General features: G+C 53.7%; 1 protein-coding gene across 4 annotated transcripts in view; it reads right to left on the bottom strand.

The window, feature by feature from the left end:
• SSBP3 (single stranded DNA binding protein 3) overlaps nt 1–22,396 on the bottom strand; it is a 166,551-nt gene that overhangs the window by 11,563 nt on the left and 132,592 nt on the right. For 2 of the 4 annotated variants that reach the window (XM_065912350.1, XM_065912365.1), the window contains 6 exons: nt 15,028–15,108; nt 14,072–14,131; nt 9,893–9,959; nt 9,701–9,777; nt 1,032–1,096; nt 318–366 (listed from right to left, as the gene is read on the bottom strand). In XM_065912350.1, coding sequence (XP_065768422.1) covers nt 318–366; nt 1,032–1,096; nt 9,701–9,777; nt 9,893–9,959; nt 14,072–14,131; nt 15,028–15,108 — 399 coding nt within the window. The remainder of the gene's footprint in view (nt 1–317; nt 367–1,031; nt 1,097–9,700; nt 9,778–9,892; nt 9,960–14,071; nt 14,132–15,027; nt 15,109–22,396) is intronic. The other 2 variants (XM_065912360.1, XM_065912375.1) reach the window with 1 other exon arrangement.

Raw genomic sequence — 22,396 nt, 5'->3', positions numbered from 1 at the left:
CCTCCCAGCTCCCTCCTCTGGGTGCTGAAGGCCTGCCCTGCCAAGGAAGAGGAGGCTGGCAGGAGTCCCTTCATGGACAGGGCTCTGAGCCCAGCTCCCAGCTCACACCCCAGCTTCTGCAGAGCCCCTGATGGGTCTAGAGTGGTACTCCCAAATCTCCCCTTACAGATGGGCTTCCCTTTGGAAGCATCAGGTGGAATCCTGCTGCATCCCACTCCCTGTGACACCTCCAACCTGGGGACAGGGACCACCCTGCACCGTGGAACCCCACCCACCCCTAGCAAACAGCACTCCCCACCCCCAACCTGGGTACTCACTGAGTTAGCACTGTTAGGATTGGGCCAGGGTCTGCCAGCTCCCGGGCCCCTGAGAGGAGAGAGAGATAAAGACAATGAAAAAGATGCAATAAATGCCAACAAGGGTAGTGCCAGCAGGGGCAGAACAAGAGGGCCAAAATCACTAACAGGAAGTCCTTCATACAGTCCTAGGACTGGGGTAAAAACATGTACTTTCATGGGTAGAAATCTATAGACCCCAATACATTATATGCAAAATTTGTGAAGAACAGTATTTCCTCTGCAAGCGCACTTTTCTAGGGAGGACACAGATACTCACAGGGATCTGCTACCACAAAAAGCGCTATACCACTGAAGCACTCAATGGGTGGTACAGGGTTCCAAGCCTGACCCTGCCACTTACAGCTGTGTGGCCCTGGGCGAGTTACTTCACCTCTCTGTGCCTTAGATACCCCATCTGACAACAGAGCATAATGCTAAGCACTCCACAGTGTTATTATGCAGATGAGGCGAGTTAATCCATGAAGCAAGCTCAGCCCTGTGCCTGGCACCGACAAGCCCCATATGGGGGTCTATGAGGTCCTGTCACCAGTACGCTCAACATCCTCACTCTACTGATGAGGAGACTGAGGTCCAGAGAGGTGTCAGTGATTCCCGCGATCATGAGTTTCTCAGGGGGAACAGAGGGTGGGCACACCCACGGGCTCTGGGCTGCCAGCAGGGGTGTGGCCTTACATGTTAATCCCGGGCATGGCGGGGCCGAGGGAGTTGGGTGGTGGTCTCATGCCGCTGCCGTAATTCTGCAACGATAACCAAGGGTCAGTCTATGAGAAGGAGAAGGGGCACCAGAGAGAGGAGAGGGAAAAACAAACAGAACATAAGGGAGAGGGTTAGTCTATGAAAAGGATTTGATGAAAAAGCAATACATTCATTAAAAAAAAAGAAAAAGAGGGGTGGGAGCCAACTGACAGGACCACAATGACAATCCAGCACAGGGGACAGTCACAGCTTTAGGCACATCTTCAGGGGCTTCAGGATGGTCTCCTGAGAGCATATGGGCGTCCAGCAAGGTGCTCAGGATGTTGGTTAGCACCTGCCCTCAGGTCTCAGGCAGGAAAGGGGAACACACTCAGCAAGAGAACCGGCTGGTGAACCCCAGCCACCTTAGAAACTCGGGGAGAACGATCTGCAAGCAGGCCGGGGGCTGCATGTGGAAGGGAGGCACGCACTTGAAAGGCCTGTCCAGTGGCTGCTCCCAAGCCTTGGTGTGGACAGACCCCAACCTGCCCCGGGTCTCAGGTGTCCCCCCGACGCAGCCACCTGAATCAACTCTCAGTGTGTGGGGCCCTCAACAGGCACAGGACTGGAAGAGCAAGAAGAAAATTGTCTCTCTGCTCAAGGGAGTCACTGTTCCATTTAAGAAAAAAGTCTGCACAGAACTTGGTCCCAGCTCACCTCGGCACAACCCATCATGGCAGTGGGGTGGGTCAAAGGGAGTCTGGACCAGGCACTCGGGCCTGTCACCTGGCTCATCTCCTGACACCACTCTCCCCAACTCCCCTCTTCCAGAGCTATTTTCTTTGCAGCAATAAATGTCTTGCTTCCCTTCTCTACCTGGCAGGTTCTGACATATCCTCCAATACCCAGCTCAAACAGTACCTCCTCTGTGAGGCCCTCCCTGCTCATCCCGTGGGATTAACTGCTCCATCCTAGTCACTCCCATAGTGCCTTGTAACCTCGCTCCCCGCACAGCCGGTAGCATACTGGCTTATGATCATGGTCATGTGTGCACCTCTCCCGCTAGACTGTGAGCCCCTTTGGAAGGTGGGAACCCTATCTTAATGATTTTCCTATCCCTCATCACTCCACACATCAGCTGGCGCAGACTGGGCACTGAATCATCAATGAAGGAATGAAGAAGTGAAGGAACGGCAATTACGAGGCTGACTGCAGCCTGAGCTCTGCCTTTATACGAGAATCTGAAAGTATCGGGCTGGGTGGAATTTTGATGGCAAAGGAACAGCCAGCATTAGCTATTTTTTTTTTTACTGAGCACGTAACATACAACCTCTGGTTTGAACCCTGTAACAACACTGTGAGGCTTGCATTATTCCCATTTTATAGAAGAGAAGACTGAGGGTCTGGAGAGAAAAAGATTTGCTCAAGGTCACAGTCAGCTGATGCCTCCACTGGGGTTTAATCCTGGATCTGGGGTCTCAGGGTCTGCTCTCTACATCACACATCTGTGAGGGAGGGGGGATACAATAGGGGCTCAAGAGCCAGAGCTGACAAACAGAGCCGCCTTCAGGCTGCCAGGGGGGGTCTTCAGCCAGGGACCATCTTGGGGCCACCTCCTTGGCTTGGTCGGAAAGGGGCTTGCGAGTGTCCAGGCAGGGGGTGCACAGTGACAGCGGCAGTACCAGGCTGGCTGGCACAGAGCAAGACCCAGAGCAGACGGGTGGGGGGAGCAGGGGAGGGCTTCTTAGGCAGCCGGCACGTGTAGGGCCCGGCACCCCCTGCACCTGCTCAGAGCTGAGCCCCTGGGCCAGAAAACACGTGCCTGCCCCGGAGCACACCGTGGCAGGATCTGCGAGTGGCAGGGCCAGTCCATCCCCACAGATGATGCCATGGGTGGTGACCAGAGCCTCGGATCTGAGGGTAGAACACGGAAGCGCTTGTCCCGGCTCAGCCTGATTCTTGGCAAAGCACCCAAATAACAATAAGGCTTCCTCCAAGCCAGGCTGTGCTATGGGCTTTGTATCACCTACATTTAACCCACAACCATCTCGTTTCTAACCCCACTTTAAAGATTATGACACTCGGGCGCAGAAGCAGGGTGACGGCTCCTTGTGCAGCGATCATCATGGCTTCAGTGTGCAATCCCTCTGCTGTGCCGCCTCGTCCATAAAATGGGGACAAAGAGTCCAGCCTTACAGGGTCATGAGAGGATCAAATGAAATGATGGCTCGAAAGAGCTCCGTCAGCCCTCAGAGGTGTGTGCTGATGTGGGACGCTGGCAGAGAAAACACCAGAGCCCTGAATGCTGCCCTGAGCATCAGGTCTTCCAGGGCCCTCTCTTAGCCCACGTACAACCACTGAAGCCCCTGTCCAGAACCCAGCCTGGGTCCCGCTGTTCCAGAGCAGGAAGCTCATGGCCTCCCCGGGTAGCCCACTCATCACTGTGTCCAGCCCGGCCAATCCGCAAGGCCTCCCAGACAGAGACCTCCACCAGGGTGCAGCTGTGTCCTGCTCCTGCTCGTGCCTGGGAGAGCAGCTGCACTGAGGGGTGAGGGCAGAAGGCTGGCCCGGGGGCCAGCAGGAGCCCACGACGCAGCAGCAGAGTGGGGTGAGGAAAGGATTGGTAGGGTGCTCGCTCCTGAAAGACGTCTGGGGACACAGCCCCTAAGGGGAGGCTCCAGGTGCACCAGCTGCTGTTCTCAGCCGACCCCTCAGCAGCCAGCAGGACCACTGCCCAGGAGGGAGCAGGCCGCCAATTCCTACTTCCTATAGAGGCCTAGACCCCAAGGGACACTCACATGTCCCACTTCAGAGATGACAAGCTAGAGGCCCAAGGAAGCCAAAGGCTCGCCACCCAAGGCCATACAGTAAGTCAGGGCTGAAAGATAGGCTTTGCAGGAAAGTTTCCAAATCAGAGACATCGGCCTTTTCACAGAGGATGGGCGGGCTTAGAAGCATAGCTTCAGACTCAGTAGAAAGAGTCTCTCTTCTCCCAGTGCCCGCCTGCCCTCAGCACTGGGTTCGGAGGTGTGGTCGCCACTGGACATTCCTCTTCCTCTGCCCTCAGCACCGCTCTGGAGGGATGGGGCCGCCGGAGACCTGGAGGAGCCTGGGGTGCAGCCATGGGGATGGCCACATCCACAGGTATGTCTGTCTGCCTGCCTGTCTTCCCACCCTGCTTCTGAACAACTAGGTCACCCCAGACCCTGGGCAGAGGGGTCGGACCCACTGTCAGGAACTCTATAAAGGGTCAGGACCCGGCCTTTTGGTCTGAGTTCTGCGCTCTGAGCCGGGGGCACAGCCACGCTGGAAGGCACCCGCAGCCGGCAGGCGCTGGGGTTTCTACTGTTTCCTCGGCACAGAGGCTCTTTCTTGGTGCTGCCTGATGCCTGAGAGAACAGTCTCCAGGACGGACCTGTCAAGGTGGACTCCAGGCTGTCAGGTCATTTCCTGGGCTTTTGGACCTGCCCTCCACCCCCTCTACGCAGAGCCTGGCCAGCCCCACTGGGAGGCCTCCAAGGGGCCACCGCAGAAAGTGCCTCAAGGGACTCTATCTACTCTTTCCTTACCAGCTGAGGGTGCTCTAGCCTGGTTTACAATCCTTCTGTCTCTTTCTGGGGTCTCTGCTCAGAGGCACTGAGTTTGGACTGTCCTAGATCAGAGGGGAGATGCAGCTTTTCCTGTGGAAAAGGTCTGTCTCTAGACGGTGGGTTATCCCTTATCTGAACGTTCTCAAATGCCAGGATGGCAGTCTGATTCCAGGCTGTGCTGACCCCACCTCACCAGGAATACCAGAAGCATTCAAAGCGGCCCCGTGGGGTCTGGGCGCCATACATCATTGCCACGGGAGCCTGCAGAGCTCTGGCAGTTTCAGCCTCATCCTAACAGGATTCACTTTTGAAAAATTCAGTCAGAAGTTCTCGCCAGACACAGGCATAGGAATAAATCTTTAAAGAGAAAACACAATTAAATGGAAACACTGCCTTCTTTTCGGCACTGGCTGTTTCAGGAAACCAGAGTAAAATCTGCGCAAGACACTGAGGGCAAAGGGCAGGCTGAAGCCTAGTTTGCTGGTTCCTTTGTGACATTTAGGCTAAAATGCAGCACAACCTCAAATAGTACCACGTCACTCCGTTTGGTTTTGTAGCCCCAAGCCCACACTGCACCTATTCTCTGTTCAGAAAGTTCTAGAGCAGTCCCACTATTAGCCATCTTATTCCCCACTTGGAGCAACAGGCTGAAGGTTCCCCACCTTTGTGTCTGGTCTCAGCAAGTGTATGCAGTGGGGCTTACTAAAAACCGCCTAAAGGGGCTTGGTCGCCTTTCTTAGCCCAGGCATGGCAAGACAGGGCTCCCTCTCCGAACCTCGGCTCCAGGGAAGCAATGGGACCCACGGGGCGCCTCGTGGAGCCTCGTGCTGTGAACTGTGTCTCACAGCCCCACGATGAGACCCCTGAGGTCCTCACCCGGCCGCCCATTTTGCAGATGAGGAACCAGAGGCCCCAAGAGTCCGAGCCGCGGCCGGGCCATGTTTTCCAGCACTAAGCTCTGAGCTCATCCCTCTCCGTCTACCCCCTGGAGTGACCAGAGGAGCACCTCAGGGGACAGACAGAGAGAAGGCCTGGGGGTCCTGTCCTCTGCCCAACTGCACCCTGGGGTCCAAAACTTCTAGGCTTTGTGATACCCACTCCTTGGCTGACCCCAGAACCTGCAATCCATTTTATACCCCAATCTTGCCCAGGTCCAGGCTCACTCAGGGCCAGGTCTTTCTGCCCCCAGTGATGACATCTTGGTTTCTCTGAGGAAGGTTTGGTTCTGGAATTTAATACTGTACTCTACCCAGTGGGGTACAAGAGATATGGGAAAAGTGAAAGTGAAAGTCGCTCAGTCGTGTCCAACTCCTTGCAACTCCATGGACTATATACATATTTCCATGGAATTCTCCCGGCCAGAATACTGGAGTGGGTAGCATTTCCCTTCTCCAGGGGATCTTCCCAACCCAGGGATCGAACCCAGATCTCCCACCTTGTAGGTGGATTCTTTACCAGCTAAGCCACAAGGGAAGTGTAAGAATAATATAGTGGGTAGCCTATCCTCTTTCTCCAGGGGATCTTCCCAACTCAGGAATTGAGCCGGGATCTCCTGCACTGCAGGCGGATTCTTTACCAATGGAGCCATCATGGAAGCCTGATATGGGAAAAGGAGGAAACAAAAACACTAATCAGAAAAGATATACATGGACTTCCCTTGTGGCCCAACAGTTAAGAAGCCACCTGTCAATGCAGGGGACACAGGTTTGACCCCTGGTCTGGGAAGATCCCACAGGCTGCAGAGCAACTAAGCCTCTGCACCTGAGCTCCAGAGCCAGCGAGGCCCAAGTACTGAGCCCACATGCTGCAACTGCTGAAGCATGCACACCCCAGAACCTGTGCTCCACAAGAGAATTCACCGCAATGAGATGCCCAAGCACCACAGCTGGAGAGGAGCCCCCGCTCGCCACCACTAGGGAAAGCCTGCACAGCAACGAAGACCCAGCTCAGTCACAAATAAAAATTAAAAAAAGAAAGATATATGCACCCCTACGTTCATCACAGCATTTTTCCTAAAGCAATAACCAAGATATGGAAGCAACGTAAGTATCCAACAACGGATGAATGGATGAAGACGTGGTACACACACACGCACACAGAAATAGCACTCAGGCACAAAAAAGGATGAAACCCTGCCATCTGTGACGATATGGATGGACACCGATTGCAACAGGCTAAACGAAATAAGTCTGATAACGAAAAACATTCATGGTTTCACTCATATGTAGACTCTAAAAACCAAGACAAATGAATAAAAACAACAAAACAGAAAACAGTTGCAGATACAGAGAACAAACGGGTGGCTGCCAGAGGGGAGGAAAGTGGGGGTGACGGAGATTAAGAGGCAGAAACATCCAGCTGCAAAATAAACTGAGTCATGGGAATGAAATGTCCAGTGTGAGGAATACAGCCCATAGCCATGTAATATCTTTGCACGGTGACACACACAGGAACTACACCTGCTGTGGTGATCAGTGTTGAAATGTCCAGAAACACTGAATCACTAAGTTGTGTAAAGAACTAACATGGTGTTGTAGGTCAACGACACTTCAAAAACGAACTCATAGAAAGAGACATCGGACTTGTGGTTTCCAGAGGAGGCAGGCTGTGGGGAGGGAGAAAGAAAGTCAACAGGCACAAACTCCCAAGATAAACAAATAAGTACCAGGTATGTAATGTACAACAGTCAAAAAATGTTACTAACACTGCTGTATGTTATATACAAGTGTTGTTAAGAGAGTAAATCCTAAAAGCTCTCATCACAAGAAAAAAAAATTTTCAATCACCTTAACTCTATATCTTTATGAGATGATGGATGCTCACTAAACTTATCATTTTGGTATAATCATTTTGTGATGTAAGTCAAGTCACTATGCTGAACACCTTGAACTTATACAGTGCTGTGTGTCAACTATATCTCCATAAAACCAGGGGGGAAGAAAAAGAACAGGAGAGATGTTTTCAGAGCCTCTGAGGTTGGTGGGGTGAGGACGGCCAGCTGGCCTCACCCCTGAGCTTGCTTCTCCCACCCCCTGGGCACCAGTCTGAGCCCACAAGAGTTCCATCCTTATATCCTGCCCCGGTGAGGCCAGGAGGGCCCCTCTCAGCAAGACCTCAGGCTGCAGGAGCCCCATCTCTTTAAACATGCCACAAGAGTGTGCCAGACTCCTGGTCAGGGACACGGACACGCCAAGACTCCCGCTGAGCCAGGAGGAAGTCCTAGACTTCCGGAACACTCTGGTCTCGGGCCGTCTGATAGCATCCATTCCCAGCTTCTGAGACCTCAATATTACTACAGGCTTAACAAGTGTTAATGGCCTTTGCCAGAAAAAATAAAAAAGAAACACAAAGTGATCACCCAGCCCAAGCAGCCTGAGTCCTCAACACTGGTTTTAAGCCCCCTAGTTGGAAAACACGAGCAACTTCCTAAGAGGCTACACTGTGCCAAGCCTCACACCAAGAACCCATGCCTCCTCCTATCCTCCTCCCTACAAGGCAGTCCTGGTCTCCATCCCACTTTACAGATGCAGCTGCTGAGTCTCCAAGCATCAGCGGGGCAAGGGGGGGAGTACACTGTCCCCTTGCATCCCCAAGACCTCCCCCAGGACATCCTGGAAGTCCAAGGCCACTGCTGATTTGCACACCAAGAGGATCTAGTGTGCGCAGCTGAGGAATCTGAAAGTTTCTGACTCAGGACAAGGAACACTGGGCTTTCAGGCCCTGCCGCCCTCCCACGGGTTCCTGTGGAGGTCAGCTCCAGCCAGCCTCCTGGCAGGAAGGGGCCACTCCGGTGGCTTAAAAGGAGCTGGTGAAAACACAAGCTTTGGGGGATTTGAGGAAAGAAAAGAAAACAAGAAAACCAGAACTGCAACCGGTGTGGGCTTGCTTCCTTTCAGGATTATGGGGCCATCGAAAGACAAGAACCTCCCTAAAAATCTTTCAACACCACAGATGTTACAGCCATCACCAGGAAGAAAGCAGCGGCTGGGTGTGCTGTAAATACAATTCCGGGCAGAGTGGAGGACTGTGGGGTGTGGCAGGCACCTCTTCCTACAAAAGGGAGGCAGGCATGCATGAGCGGGGGCGCAACCCCACTGCCAGGGAACCAGAAACCTGTGCAGGGGCCGAGAGAATGCAAATACCCACAAGCAGAGGGGAGATAGACAAGCGGGCCTATAGGCAGGGCAGAAGAGAGGGGAATGAACACCCCAGAACAGGCTCTCCTGCTCTCACTCTGAAACACCCGTCTCCTTACTCAGACTCTGGCTTTCAAGGGGCAGACTCCAGAGAATTCCCAAGGAGGGCAGAACAGAGCAAATTCTCTGTCACAGAGCCACACTTAAATACTCAGAAGAGTGAGAGCCAATGGTGAGAAGGTTCTAGAACAGGAATGGCCTGTCAGACCACTGCCTGACAGTTCTATGGGACCCGGGGAACTGAGGGTACAGAGCTGGGTCACAAGGAGCGATCGCTGAGTTGTTGCGAAGGGACAGGCAGGGCACTAGAGATAATTTATTCCAGAGGTTTCACTTTGGGGCCCTGGCCGGCCTGGCCTCCCCTCAGCTGAGAGGTGTACCAGTGAGAACCACAGCGACAGACTCACACCTCCCACACTGGACAGGTGGGGACACGGGGGCCTGCTGGGCCCACCAAGGTCAAAGTGATTCATCCGAAGTCAGACAAATGGTGAGCTGCAGACAGAATAATGTAATATCCTCCCTTGGGTGACCACTGAGCCAGCTCAGGTCCACCCACCCAGAGTGGGAGGAAGCTCTGGGGGTCCACAAGGCTGCCTGGGCACATAGACCCCTGCCTTGCAAATTCCTTAAGTCCTTCCCATGGAAGGCTCCCAGGTGCCCCTCCTCCCCAGCTCCATGGTGGGGGGGGGGTCCCCTCAGCTCTGCTGGAGGGCTGCCCATCTACGGGCAGAACGGGCCGCTGGAGCGCTAGTCACGCCCTCTCCCCTCACCTTATGAGCTACGAGACGTGGACAGACAGACAGACTAGGCCAGAGGACAGAAGGCGGGTGCACACAGACGGCTAGGGAGATGGACGGACAGACTGGCGGCTGGTTACCTGTGGGCCAGGCCCCATGGGCCCCATTCCTCGAGGAGGGTTCATTCTCTGCATTGATCCTCCCATGTTGGGGTGACCTGTGTGACAGAGGTGGAGTGAGCGTGAGTGGCAGGAAGGAGAGACAGACAGTGGGGGAGGAGGAGCCTCTCCCAACGCCCCCCATTCGCCAGTGGCCCACCCTGCCCCCTCTACCTTGTTGTCGCGTGGGATCCATGGAATTGGGCAGCAGTGGCTGTGTCCCAGGAACTCCTCCCGGAGGCTGAAAGAGATATAAGACGCAGCTGAGCGCTGCTCCCCACAGTGGGGGCAAAGGGGGGAGCACCTGCCGGCCCCATCTCCCCACCTGACTATTAGGGCCACTCAGGGTCTCCCTGAGACCACTCCTGCTGCCCAACGGCTGGAGGGTCCCCCAGGGGCAGGCAGCTCCAGCTGGAGCTATGGAAAACTGCAGCATGCATGGGCGAGCATGGGGGCTCCATCTGTGACAGTCTTTGCGGGTCTGCGTACCTGCCGGAGCCGAGTGGCACTCCAGCCTCACCGCCCACCATGCACCCCTCAGAGGCAGCACTGCCCCTCCCTTCTACCACCCAAACTCTAGTCTCTGCAGTTTAGGTCAAACACTAAATTGGGAATAGAGGATGAACAAGGTGGCCTTTGAGATTTCGCCGGGGGAGCTGAGGTCCAGAGGTCTGACGGCCCTGTGGGCAGGGCCAGGAAGAACGCCCAGATTTCCTGACTCCTTCCAGCACATCGAAGGTCACCTTCCAACCCCAGGGGTGCAGGAGGAGGCCTCTGGGAGAGGGTGAGCAGGATGTTGAATGAGAACCCGTCTCCCCCAAAGCCTGGTGCACATGGTGGATGCTGGTGTGATCACTCTAGAGACAAAGAGGGTCGGGGGTTCCTGAGTTAACACTCAGCACACGCGCTATGAAAACCCCGTCAAAGATCTTTATTTGAGACTGAAGTTCTTTTACTGCAATACAAAATAAGGGAAAAGCAGAACTGGGAGGGATGCGGGGGGTGGGGAGGAACCCCCATGCCTCAGGACTAATTACAGGCCTCGGGTTGGGGAGGAAAGCCTTTGTGAACTCGGGGCACCTGTGTCAGGGACCCTGGACTACCCCGGGTTCCCTGGCCCCAACTGTGCTGCGGGATTGGTGGGGAGCATTCGGCCCAACAGGGAATTCCCAACCGGTTTTGGAAGGAGGTAGTGGGAAACAAAGGGAAAACTTCTCATAGTTTACCTTCAGAATAAACAGGGTGTGTGTGTGTGTCTGGGGAGAGGGAGGTGTATGGGAGCGCCACGTCAACCTGGGGGTACTTGCTATTCGGAAGTGGCATTCCATACCTGCCATTCCATCTGCCCAGGGCTTTGGACGGTCTCTCTCTCTGGTCCTGGGTGTTAGCTGTTCTGACCTCTTGCTTTCTCCCAGCTCTGCTTCCTCCTCCGAGTTCCCAAGCTCTGAATCACTGGGCTGGCTAGTGTCTGCCCACTTGGAGGTTTGGGATATTTCTGAAGCCTGGTTGCAGGACTCTATGATGATGCAGGAAGGCCTGCCACTGAAGCTGTCTGGTTTGGGGGCTCCTGGGGTGCTGAGGTGCCGGGAGCTCTTGGTAAGCCCCCATCTAACTCTGGTGGAGTGGTCAAGGGGATCAGAAAACTGCTTCCTGTCCAGGCAGCCCAGTGCTGACTATCAGCTCAGGCCGGACGTTCTTCCTTGGGCTCCCCTAATCCTGTGCGTCAAGACTCAGGAGCAGAGCAGGGCTGCCTAGAGGCCCAGACGGGACCCGGAGTCACCCCTCACTGGAGTGACCCTGTGATGAGCACTGGGCCTCCTCTCCCAGTGCAGTAAGGTGTGTAGTGACCAAGGTAAAAGGGTCTGCATTTTAAGAGCCAAAGCCCCCAGGTGTGACAAAGAAGAAAAACGGCTCATCATACATGGGACTGCAAGCGCCTGCCGTGCACACACCCTCGGGCCTGCTGGACAGAGAGATGCTCTGGGGCTGTTCCATGGGCTCCTGGAAGTAGGCTGGTGCCTCGCCTCCAGCATGGTGGGGTGGGTGCAACAAGTGTCTGCCCAGGAGCCAGACGAAGTCCAGCAGCATCTGCTAGTCACTCAGCTGCATGCCCAAGTTAGTGGGCTGGGTGGGGTGAGGGACCCGCTGGGATGTGATGTGAAGGCTGCCTGACAACCACCTATTCTATCCCTCTTCTCCTAAACCCTGCTGAAACCCACTGTTCGCCACCCAGTCAGCTATCCTTGCTTGAAACACAGCATCGCTCTCTGTACAAGGCGCCAAACCCCTAGCCAGGGAGGCAGGTGGAGGATGGCCTTGCAAGACTTTTAAGTAGGAAGAATTAGTCACTCAGTCGTCTTTGCAACCCCACGCACTGTGGCCTGCCAGGCTCCTCCGTCCATGGAATTTCCCAGGCAAGGATACTGGAGTGGGTTGAGTTGCCATTTCCTTCTCCAGTGGATCTTCCTGACCCAGGGACTGAACCCAGACGAAAGTCAATGACCCTTAGCTCCTGTCTCCCTAAGGGCCCTTCGATCACCCTAACCCAGGAGGTCATGCAAGCCTGAGCTGCTTCTTCCTCCTCCTGCCTCGAGGAAGGCTGAGCTAACTCAGGTGGCATAGAGGCTCCCATGGAACTAGCAGCCCCAACTGAGGCATGCTCCAAGAGATGCCCAGGGGCGATTCCTGGGAAAGGGACACATCCCCGCCTGGAGGACAAAAATTCCTGAGTCCACAGGAAACTGGAAATCTGGATAGATTTCCAATGGAGGGTGGTGGGGAGGTTCGCCTGATTGATTTGTAATGCGAGGTACAGATGATGGATTTATTCTCCATTTGCTCTCTCGGGCACTTGCTCATGCTTAATTGATAAATAGAAACAAACATGTTTCCTCTCGCGTCCCTTAATTGCTGGAGGAAGGACCACAATTATGATAAGGAAGCATCTGTTCTCTCCTGGGGGCAGGAGGGCGCAATTCGGGCTAAGGAGAGCCTCGGATGGGCAGGAGGGAGAGCTGCTGCTGGGGCCCTGGCATATGAGGCCGGAGAAGGTCCCCTTAATGACCCGTTAAAAACAAAGGCAGGGGCAACACATTTACAACCATGAAAACTAACTGAACCAGGGCAGCCGGAGACCAACACGAGCCCAGACCACTGGGACACATGAGGAAGTCACTGGTCCACTCTGACCCTCTGTTTCCTCATTTGTGATACATCCTGGGGTCCCTCTTTGCTCAAAAAGCTTGGCTTCTAATTCTTGTCTGAGTTCTTCTTCATGTCAGAGAAAATAGGAAAGAAAAGATTTTTGGAGGAAAAAAAATAAGTGGAAACTGGCAGGCTATTTAACTTTAAAACTGGAGTCCCCTGGCTATGAGCATCTCTCCAAAGTCCTCGTGTATCTCACTAAAGGGGCTTTCTTGAGAACGAAAGTTCATTCAGGTAACGTCAATCTAGCTGGTGACTGACCTCCCAGCTTCAAAGGCCTCAAGGGCTGGAGGTCCTGGCATTGCTGTCAGGCTTCCTGATGGGCTTCTGCCAGGTCACTCTAAGAATTATGTATACAGAAATACTGGGGCACAAAATGAAATTTCCCTGATGTTTCTTTAAAGTTTCTTCAAAGCCTGTCTACCCTCAAAAGAAGATAACCATCTTCACTTCAGCAGCTCTCCTCCTGCCCCTGGATGGGCTGAACCAGGGAAGGCAGCTAGGGACCAATTTCTCCAGACCACCTAGAACTGCCAACCCTAATGGGGCAGCATAAGGCATACAACCCCAGGATGAAAAGCCCTCCCCATAAGTAGACCACTGTTCTAAGTACATGAACAAATCCTTTCTTCTTTTGAGTTGGGAAGCAACTGGGAAGCAGGCAGACATTGCTTAAAAACTCACAAATGTCCTGCTCGCTGCATCCAGGCTCCTGATCGAAGCATTCCTACGGGCCATTTCTCTCCTTAATAGCAGGATTATATTTACCAGCCTTGGTAATTCTCAAAAGCTTCCAGGGTAAAAAATGCATGTTGTCAATTAACTTCATTAAGGAGGAAGACCCTTTACCAAGAAAGGGCTGGCAGGGAGGAGCTGAGGAATTACCACCTTCTTTAGAAAAGCAGAAACCCTGCACTCACACCCCACTGCCCACAGCCCACCGGGAGAGGCAGGTACGATGTTGGGAGGGGCTGCGTGGAGCACCGCACAGGAAACACAGTCCTCTCCGGGGACCTGCTTATAAGCTGCCTCCCACATTAGGTAAAACTGTCCCTCCACCTCCCAACCCTTCTTGCAGATTCTGAGTGCAAGTCCAGCTGGGGTCAAGGGTGGCCAAGTGAGGGGAGAGAACACGAAAAGGTACAGTACCTGGTTTCCCATTCTGATCGGGGGCCGGGGGCCGCCTGCGTATCGTGGTGACATAAAAGGCTGCAATTACAGGGCGTTAGTTCAGTGACAGCCCGCAGTACCGCACGGTGACAGACACAAACGCGCGCCACTCCACAAAGTCCAGTTTTGTTACAACTAGTGATCTTTTAAACTTCCTCCCAGTGGCCTTGTGCCTCCGGGCAAAGCTTCCTTTGGGTGGAGGGAGAGACGGAGGCACACCGTGCATTTGCTGAGAGCTCTACCCTGGGTGCCGGGGCAGCAGCTGGGGCTGGACACAGAACACGGAGGAGCAATCACATCCGCGCAGGTGAGGGGAGACCTCTGTTGCAGGTGAGGGCCGCTGGGAGAATCCCAAAGGGGCTTGTACGGGAAATTCTCCAGTGTGTAGACAAAGCTGGACGCGCACTCACACACACTCACATACTGACAAAGGGGGTGAAAGGAAGGGGAGCAGGGAGAAGGGGGAGGGGATACACAAAGGCGACAGTGAGGGGATAGCGGGCGCCCTAACTCGATGCAGGGGATTGGGCAGAAAAGCTTTCTCAGCAGCGAAGAGTGCACATGGAAAAGGCGAGGGATGCAGCTTCGGTGACAAACAATGGTTAAACCAAACTCAAAAACCAAACCAAAAGTGAGAGCGGAAAAAACAAACAAACAAAAAAACGCAGAGGCCGCTGACAAGGTCACAGAAACAGTTCTCCTTTCCTTTGGGTTTCATATCCGAGCAGGGTGTGATGTCCAAGGAATGGAGACTATCTCCGGGGGGGCGGGGGGGAATAGATATACTTTTGGGAGGAGGGGGAATCTCCTTGGCCAGGAAATCCTCAAGGGCAAGGGCGAGAGCGCGTTTTGATTTCTGTCTTTCCCCGGCGGGCTCTGTCCTGCTGCTGCCCCGCGCCCCCCGGCCGGCGGGCGGCCGGGCCACAGTGCGTTACCTGACTGTGGGGTCCCATCATGCTGCTGGGATTGTGAGGTGGAGGCTGTGCGTGCGGCGAGGGCTGTGACCCGGGAGGACCCTGTGAGGCCAGACAGTAGAGCAGGTTACAGATCACAGCACACGGAGAAGCGCGGGAGAAGCTCCAAACAACAAAAATCAAACCAAAAACGGAGGGCGGGCGGCGTGCGGGCGGCGGGTGGCGGGGAGGTGCGGGCTGCTGCTGGGATCGCCGGCTCAACGGTGTGAGAGGGCGGGCGGGAGGGAGAGAAGCCGATAGACGCATTCACGGGGGGATTTCCAGGCATGACAAATAAAAATCAAGCTCCTTTGTGGAAGCACACAGGAGTGGGCCGGCGTGGTCTGCCGTCAGAGCGGAGTTTGCCATGTTAAATACGCTGGTTGAGATAGGGTCAGGGCGCGCAGCGTGTGTGCGCTTAGTTGCTCAAGTCATGTCTGACTCTTTGCAGTCCCACAGACGGTAGCCCGCCAGGCTCCTCTGTCCACGGGGATTCTCCAGGCAAGAATACTGGAGTGGGTTGCCATGTCTTCCTCCAGAGGATCTTTCCAACCCAGGGATCGAAACTGCATCTCCAGCACTGCAGGCGGATTCTTGACGACTGAGCCACCGGGGAAGACCCAGGGACGCACAGAAGCTGACCTACCCTGAAGGTGCCCACGTGCCCCTTCCTGGGCCAGGACCAGGCAAGGATGAGGCAACCAGTCTACTGAGGGGAGGGGGCTCCGACGGATGAATGGAAACAGACGGAAGAGTGAGGTGGTATCAGAGACTGAATACATGGGAACAAGAGGAAGAGACCATCACTGAGTGACTGCTCAGAGCGCTTCATTAACACACCTTCACCTGAAATTGGCCCCGGGAAGTGGGTTTCTCTTTCCTAGTTCTATCAGTGACAACAGTGAGTATCAAGGGATAAGGAGCCTTGGCCACAGCCACACAACCGGAAGACGGCAAAGATAGGAGAAGCCTGACGGGTGCACGGCTCACCCTGGCCTCTGCAGCCCAGGCCTGAGAGGGTGTGTGGGGGAGCAGGGTCGGGGCTGGGTGAACGGAGGAGATGCTGGGGCTAGCCACTTCAGCTGGCGGTAAGCCACCCTCATCCCGGCTGACCTCTGAAGCGCTGGGCTACACGCTGGCCTTGACTCCCCACAGGAGAGATGGGCAGAAGAATTCACTTAAATCACAGAGCTGACCAAAGCATGGGGTGCAGCCCATTAGTGGGTGGTGAAATCAATTTAGTGGGTTGCAACCATTGTTTTTAAAAATCTGGAACAGAATTAAAAAATAGGATAGAAATATCAGACAGCTTTGTGTGTTTTAAGGAAACACTCTTCACTAATCTTTATTTATAAATATGTGCATGTGTGTGTATGTACTGGGTCACTGTGTCAAATATATTTTCTACTGTGGGTCACAGTCAAAAAGCATGAAAATCTGGTCAGGGAAGCACCTTGTTGCCCACTTGGAATATTCAGAGCAAGACGCTGGTGCTGGTAAGGAGAATGTAAAAGTCACTTCAGTCATGTCTCTTTGTGACCCCATGGACTGTAGCCTGCCAGGCTCCGCTGTCCATGGGGATTCTCCAGGCAAGAATACTGGAGTGGGTGGCATTCTTCTCCAGGGGATCCTTCCAACCCAGGGATCGAACCCAGGTCTCCTGCACTGCAGGCAGATTCTTTACCGTCTGACCCACCAGGGAAGCCTGCTGGTGAGAAACACAACCCAATTCGATCTTTCGGGGCTATGTCACTACCCTTGGAAGCTGAGAAAAATTCAAAATATGCAGAGAGGATGAGTGTGGCTTCATTTAAAAAGAGAAGGAAAATGACTCTTTGGGCATGGTTTTCTTCCTCAGTCTCCTCCCTGGAAGCCAGGCTGCTCAGCCTGTTGCTGGCTCAGCAAGCACAGACCAGAGAGCAGAGCTGGTTGGGGGCTGGGGGGCTGGGGAGGGGGTGTTGGGAGGTGGGGTGGGCTAGGACCAGTGGGCATGGAGACAGAGAAAGGTGTGCAGAGAGGGGCGAGGGGGCCGTGCCCAGGACAGGCCTGGAGCTTCTCGCCTGAGTGTGGGGCTGCTCACTTCCGGAAAGCGCCACGGAGCAGATGTTCCCCTACCTGCCACACTACTAATTTCAACAAGTGTGTGTCTTTCTAGCGGCTGCCAGCAACGGCATGGTTTGTTACCATGAGCAATTTTCTTAATTAACAGACATTAATTAGCCATTTAGCAATTTTGCAAGCATTTGTTTAGCGGCTTTCCTAAACATGAATACCACTGTGATAATGGCACTGATTAGAGGGTCCCCTAATTAACAGTACAGGGAAGGAAAATTGAAATCACATAAATTAAAAAGGGAGGGGAAGTTAATGAAGGCGGGACATATTTGCACCTGCAAGTCTTTTGTACCATGAGACTTGGTGCAATGTAAACAAAATAAGATAATTTGGAGCCACCCCCCCAAAAAAAGGAAAATGAGAAGCATGAAGGAGCAGGGTTCAAGGGTGAGGTCCAGTCGCCAAGAGGGAGCAAAAGGCCTTCTGTCAGGTCCTCAGCTCTTGGCAGGAGGAGCGCCTCCTCCCTCCCGAGCCTCCGCCGCCCTCCCCAGTAACATCACGATTCTCAGGGCCAGCAGTGTGGCTCGGGCAGGACTCACACCTGTGCACCCTGGCACCCAGGGGAGGTAAAGATAACCTGGTTTTCTGAGTGATCAGAGAAAAAGTAAGTAAAGCCCCCCAGATACCCACAGGGGCCTCGGTCAATGGCAGTCCTTGCTAAGGGCCAACACTCAAACCCAAGTCTTTTCTAAGCCACCTCTCAGCCCTGCATTCCGGCCGCCTGGGCCCTGGAAGGTCCAGAGGGCAAAGCTGTCCCCTGCACCTCCTCCCTAGAAGCTTCCTCTGGGACTCTGGCTGCCTGGGCTCTGGCAAGTGGACACGGGACAACTTGGCCTCAATGTATCTGCCTCAAGACAAGTGACAAGCAGTAAGGGACTGTGGTCAGTCAGTGAGGCCCCAGCAACTTCCCTGAACTGCGGGCAGCCATGGGGAGCTGGCTGATAAGGCCAGAGAGGAGGCAGCAGCTCTGAAGTCTCTCCTCTGACTTAGAGCCAGGGTTTGGAATACTGAGGACATGGGAACTCTAGCCCAGGCCAGCTGGTCATCCGAAGAGAAAAGTCCACCACAGTCTGGACACAGGCAGAGATACAGCTCAACATCCACCTTCCTATATCCGATCAGGCTGCCCAGGCTCTGTTTCTGTACCTCCCAGCATGGTCCCCAGCACTACCAGGAGCATTACAGGCCAGGAAGCTTCTCTTTCACAGAGTCAGATGCCCACCTTCCCCAATGGGTAACCAGCATCCTCCCAAATCTTCATGCTCTGCATCTCTGCTACCTCCAATCAGCCTGAAAGCTCCCCGTTTCTATATGCATGTCCAGGTTCTGTCCCTGAGACTGGTTGCAATAGCATTGTACACTTGGCTTGTTCTTGGGAGCACAGAATGGAACTCCACGTTGGGGAAATGTCTGCTCATGTAAAGATGACAACAGACGTGTTGTGTTGCCCATCGTCACGAGACTGTATGGCATCTGCTGCCCTGTGCTTTATTAAACCACAAAAGAGTGTTCTTCTCTTTCTTGTCTGCATTCTCAACCAAAGACTGACAGGTTGGTTTAGAGAGGACAGACCTTTGGTCTTTTCAACTTGCTACCCACTCAAGCAAAAGGCTATGTAGGAGGCAGAACAACAACAAAAAAAAGACCCTGTTTTAAGATTCTGACCTTTGTTGGGATATTGGCGTTTCTTTTCCCCAAACCCTGCACAGATCTGGCAGGCAGGTAGAGAGGATGGAGGCAGAAGGTGAGAGAGGGCAGGAACCTTAAAGTTGGTAACAGTGAGTGTTGTTCCCACACAGGTCCACTTCCCTCCCCAATGGGGCCTTCCTTGTTTCCACTTGAAAACTTTAGAAGAACCCAAAATAGGTATATCTGGTAGTCTGCTTGGCCAGGATGAGCCTCTGCATCCAGGTCCATTTAGGCCATCTCCCTCACGGACCTTGGAGGCTTTCCATCCAGGTGCTGCCTAGTCAACTGGTCGAGGAGGTGGATAGGGACAGACATCTGAGATGCACAGAGTATCAGGCTGGACCAGCCTGGGGGTCGTCCCACCAGAAACTTGGGGAGGACCTCATCTGCCCAGCAGCCACCTGCTTGTTGGTGGCTCTGACAGATCAATTCTTCCAATGCTCTTTATTCATGGGGGAGAGGAGAGGCACAGGACAGAGGTATGACTTGCTCAAGGCCACAGAGATGAAACTGGTGGCTGAGCCACATCACCTCACTCCAGTCAAGAGATCTCTTCATGATATGCCCCCATCCATTGCAGACAAAGAATCAGGGTTTGAAAAGAATTGGGTTCATTCAAACCCTGACTCTCTGCCACTGACTGCACTTCTCTCCACAATGAAATGGGAGTAACTATAGTAAGAATAATGAAGCTACATCTGCCACACAGCAGAAGTGGCCTTCACCTGAATCAGTTCATGTCATTCAACTTCTCGCAGGAAGGAGGAACAGGCTCAGCAAGCCAAAGCCACTTGCCTAGGATTATGAACCATTAAGTGGTGGGTCCAGGCTGATTCTAGAGTCTGGGGAGCCTAGCTGGCCCACTATCCTATTCCTACAAGCCCTTGAGCAGTCTCCTGGAGGCTGAAGAACTTGTGGGTACATCCAGCCACTCACCCACATACACATCCTGGGTGCTGACCTCCCACATGTCTGGGGTAAAGAAAGGTCACAGAAATGCACTGGACTCGTTTCGTCTTGGCCCAGGAAGCTCCCAGGCTAGCTAGGGAGAAGGACAAGGATACAGTGACAAAGAGGCTGGAGTGTTGGTTTAAAACTACCATGGGCCCCAAGAGAAGGGGACAGCTAAACTGAGGCCCAGGGTGGCCACAGATGGAGGCCAACAGGGAGCAGGGATGAGAACAACGTCCCCTGGTGGGTCAGAACTCTCAAATGGTACCACACCGCCTCCATGGGGTGACGACGAGGAGGCTTGACACTGAATCTGGGAAAAGGAAGGAGACAGGCGCACTTCCTGTCTGGGCCTCCGTCTGCCCCAGACCCTGTTAATGGACTTGCCGTTCCTCTCAGATGTTCCTGAGATCTCTGACCAATGACACGTAAGCCCCACACTTCTTATGCTTTTTCCTGCCACTTCACCTGCCACTCTGTGTTGGGTGGCATTAACATCCAGCAGCTCTGAGAGCCTCTTAGCAGGGCCTCGGGAGGCTCTGCTATGGGTGTGACGGAGGCGAATGCCAGGCCATTCCACTCAAACTCTCGATGCGGACGATTTAGTGAAACAGCCTTTGCCATCATCGATGTGGTGGGGAGCAGAGCACAACGGATCAGAGCTCTCTGCAGAAAAGCACCTCAGGGGGCTTCCCTGGTGGACCAGTGGTTAAGACTCTGCTCTTCCGCTGCAGAAAGCACAGGTTCAATCCCTGATTGAAGCAGTTTTGCATGCCTCAAGGTGCGGCCAAGTAAGTAACTTTTTGAAAAAGAAAAGCAAAGCACCTCAGAATTGTCAGCAGTGCCCACCTACTGTCATGTTTTGATCAAGTCCCTGCACCTCCCCGAGGCCATTCTTGAGAGATGTGCTTGTGCACAGTGGGGGTGCGGAACACTTCCTGGCATCCAGCCCAACTCCTCCAGGACACATTGTGGGTCCAGTTGCCTCATATGGAACATGGGACATTCTACAGATACTTCAGAGAGGAGGTAGAGCTGACAGTGCCTGGCCTAGGTCCCCAAGCTTCCACAGTCTCCACAGCCACTCACAGCCCATCTACACGGAAGGCAAGAACTAGACCCATACTCTGCAGGATCACCCTCCTGAACCTGCTGAAAGGCCACACATCCTCCTTTGTGAAGCTTGACCTACTCTACCCAGCCAGGCACACTCCAAATATGGCACATCCTCTATGGACGTCCCGCCTTATCTCTGGATGTCACGTGGGCTCCCCCGGGGCAGTGACACAGTCCTCACATGGACGTCCAGGGCCGGGCCCGAGCAGAATGCTGAGGCTCAGCCAGCAGGCGGACCCCATAGCCACAGTCAGCCAGCCCCGGGGTGAACCCATCTAACACTTGGTGTTCAAGGAACTAGGAGGAAACATTAGTAACAACAGGGTAACCAAGTTGGTCTTCTCTGCTAAAGACTCCTGAGAATAAGGAGGATGGCATCTTAAAATTAAAAAACCAGACAGGGACTTCTCTGGTGGTCCAGCGGTTAAGAACTCGCCTGCCAATGCAGAGGATGTGGGTTTGATCCCGGATCCAGGAACTAAGATCCTAAATGCCACGGGGCAACTAAGGCTGCAGGTCACAACTACCGAAGCCCACGCACCTAGAACCCAGGCTCCACAACAAGAGAAGCCACTGCAATGAGACCAAGCATCACAACTAGAGAGAAGCCCCTGCTTATCCTAACTAGAGAAAGCTTCGCACAGTAACAAAGACCCAGCACAGTAAAAAATAAAACTTTAAAAAATCGCTTCTTAAAAAAATAATATGTATCAATTTTTAAGGAGAGAGGTAATAAAAGCTGTGTGCTAAGTTTAGTATTTCCAAAACTCAGGGTTCCTTCACCAAATGCCCCACCCCACACTCCCTGAAGCTGCCTTCAACCTGCCTAGAAATCATGGACTCTCAGAGAAACAGAACTGAGACCGAGTCCCAGGTTTTCTGGGTACAGAGGTGGGCCAGCGGGGAGAGCTCGGCCATGAAAGTGCAAGGCACCCGGACTGCAGTTCTGCCTGGCATCCCCTGCCAGGCCTGTAAGGGCACAAGGAGTCCAGGTGACACGCCTTGCAGAAACGCTGTGCGTGCTCTCACACACTGAATGCTTCATCATTACCACCTTGGCTAGATCTGCCTTTAGTCAGAGGGCCTTCAGGGAAACGGGACCTGAAATTTTAGGTTGCTAAAAAACGTGCCCCACATCCCCGTCACCCATCCCAACTCCTGGGGGTCGGGAGGGGACACTGGCCACTGCAGTGGCAAGGCTGCAGGGATGGGTTTCATCGACTGGCAGGGTGAGACAGACAACCCACATTATTGGTGGCCTGTGCAATCCGCCTATTGGGCGTGTCACCGTAATTGAGTGAATATAAAATCACATTAATTATACACATGGCAACAGGCATGCAACAGACAATCCAATTTGCTCCTTGGACACGAATGCTGATGGAAAATGCTGTAAGCCCATTCTGGGGAGAGGGCCAAGGTGTGCCCATGTGCCACCGACATCCACATCCGTCACCACAGTCTACCTCCACCCACAGCC

This window comes from Muntiacus reevesi, chromosome 1 (assembly GCF_963930625.1).
Source record: "Muntiacus reevesi chromosome 1, mMunRee1.1, whole genome shotgun sequence".
NCBI lineage: Eukaryota > Metazoa > Chordata > Mammalia > Artiodactyla > Cervidae > Muntiacus > Muntiacus reevesi.
The sequence above is the reverse complement of the archived record's forward strand: the minus strand, read 5'-3'. Positions and strand labels throughout refer to the sequence as shown.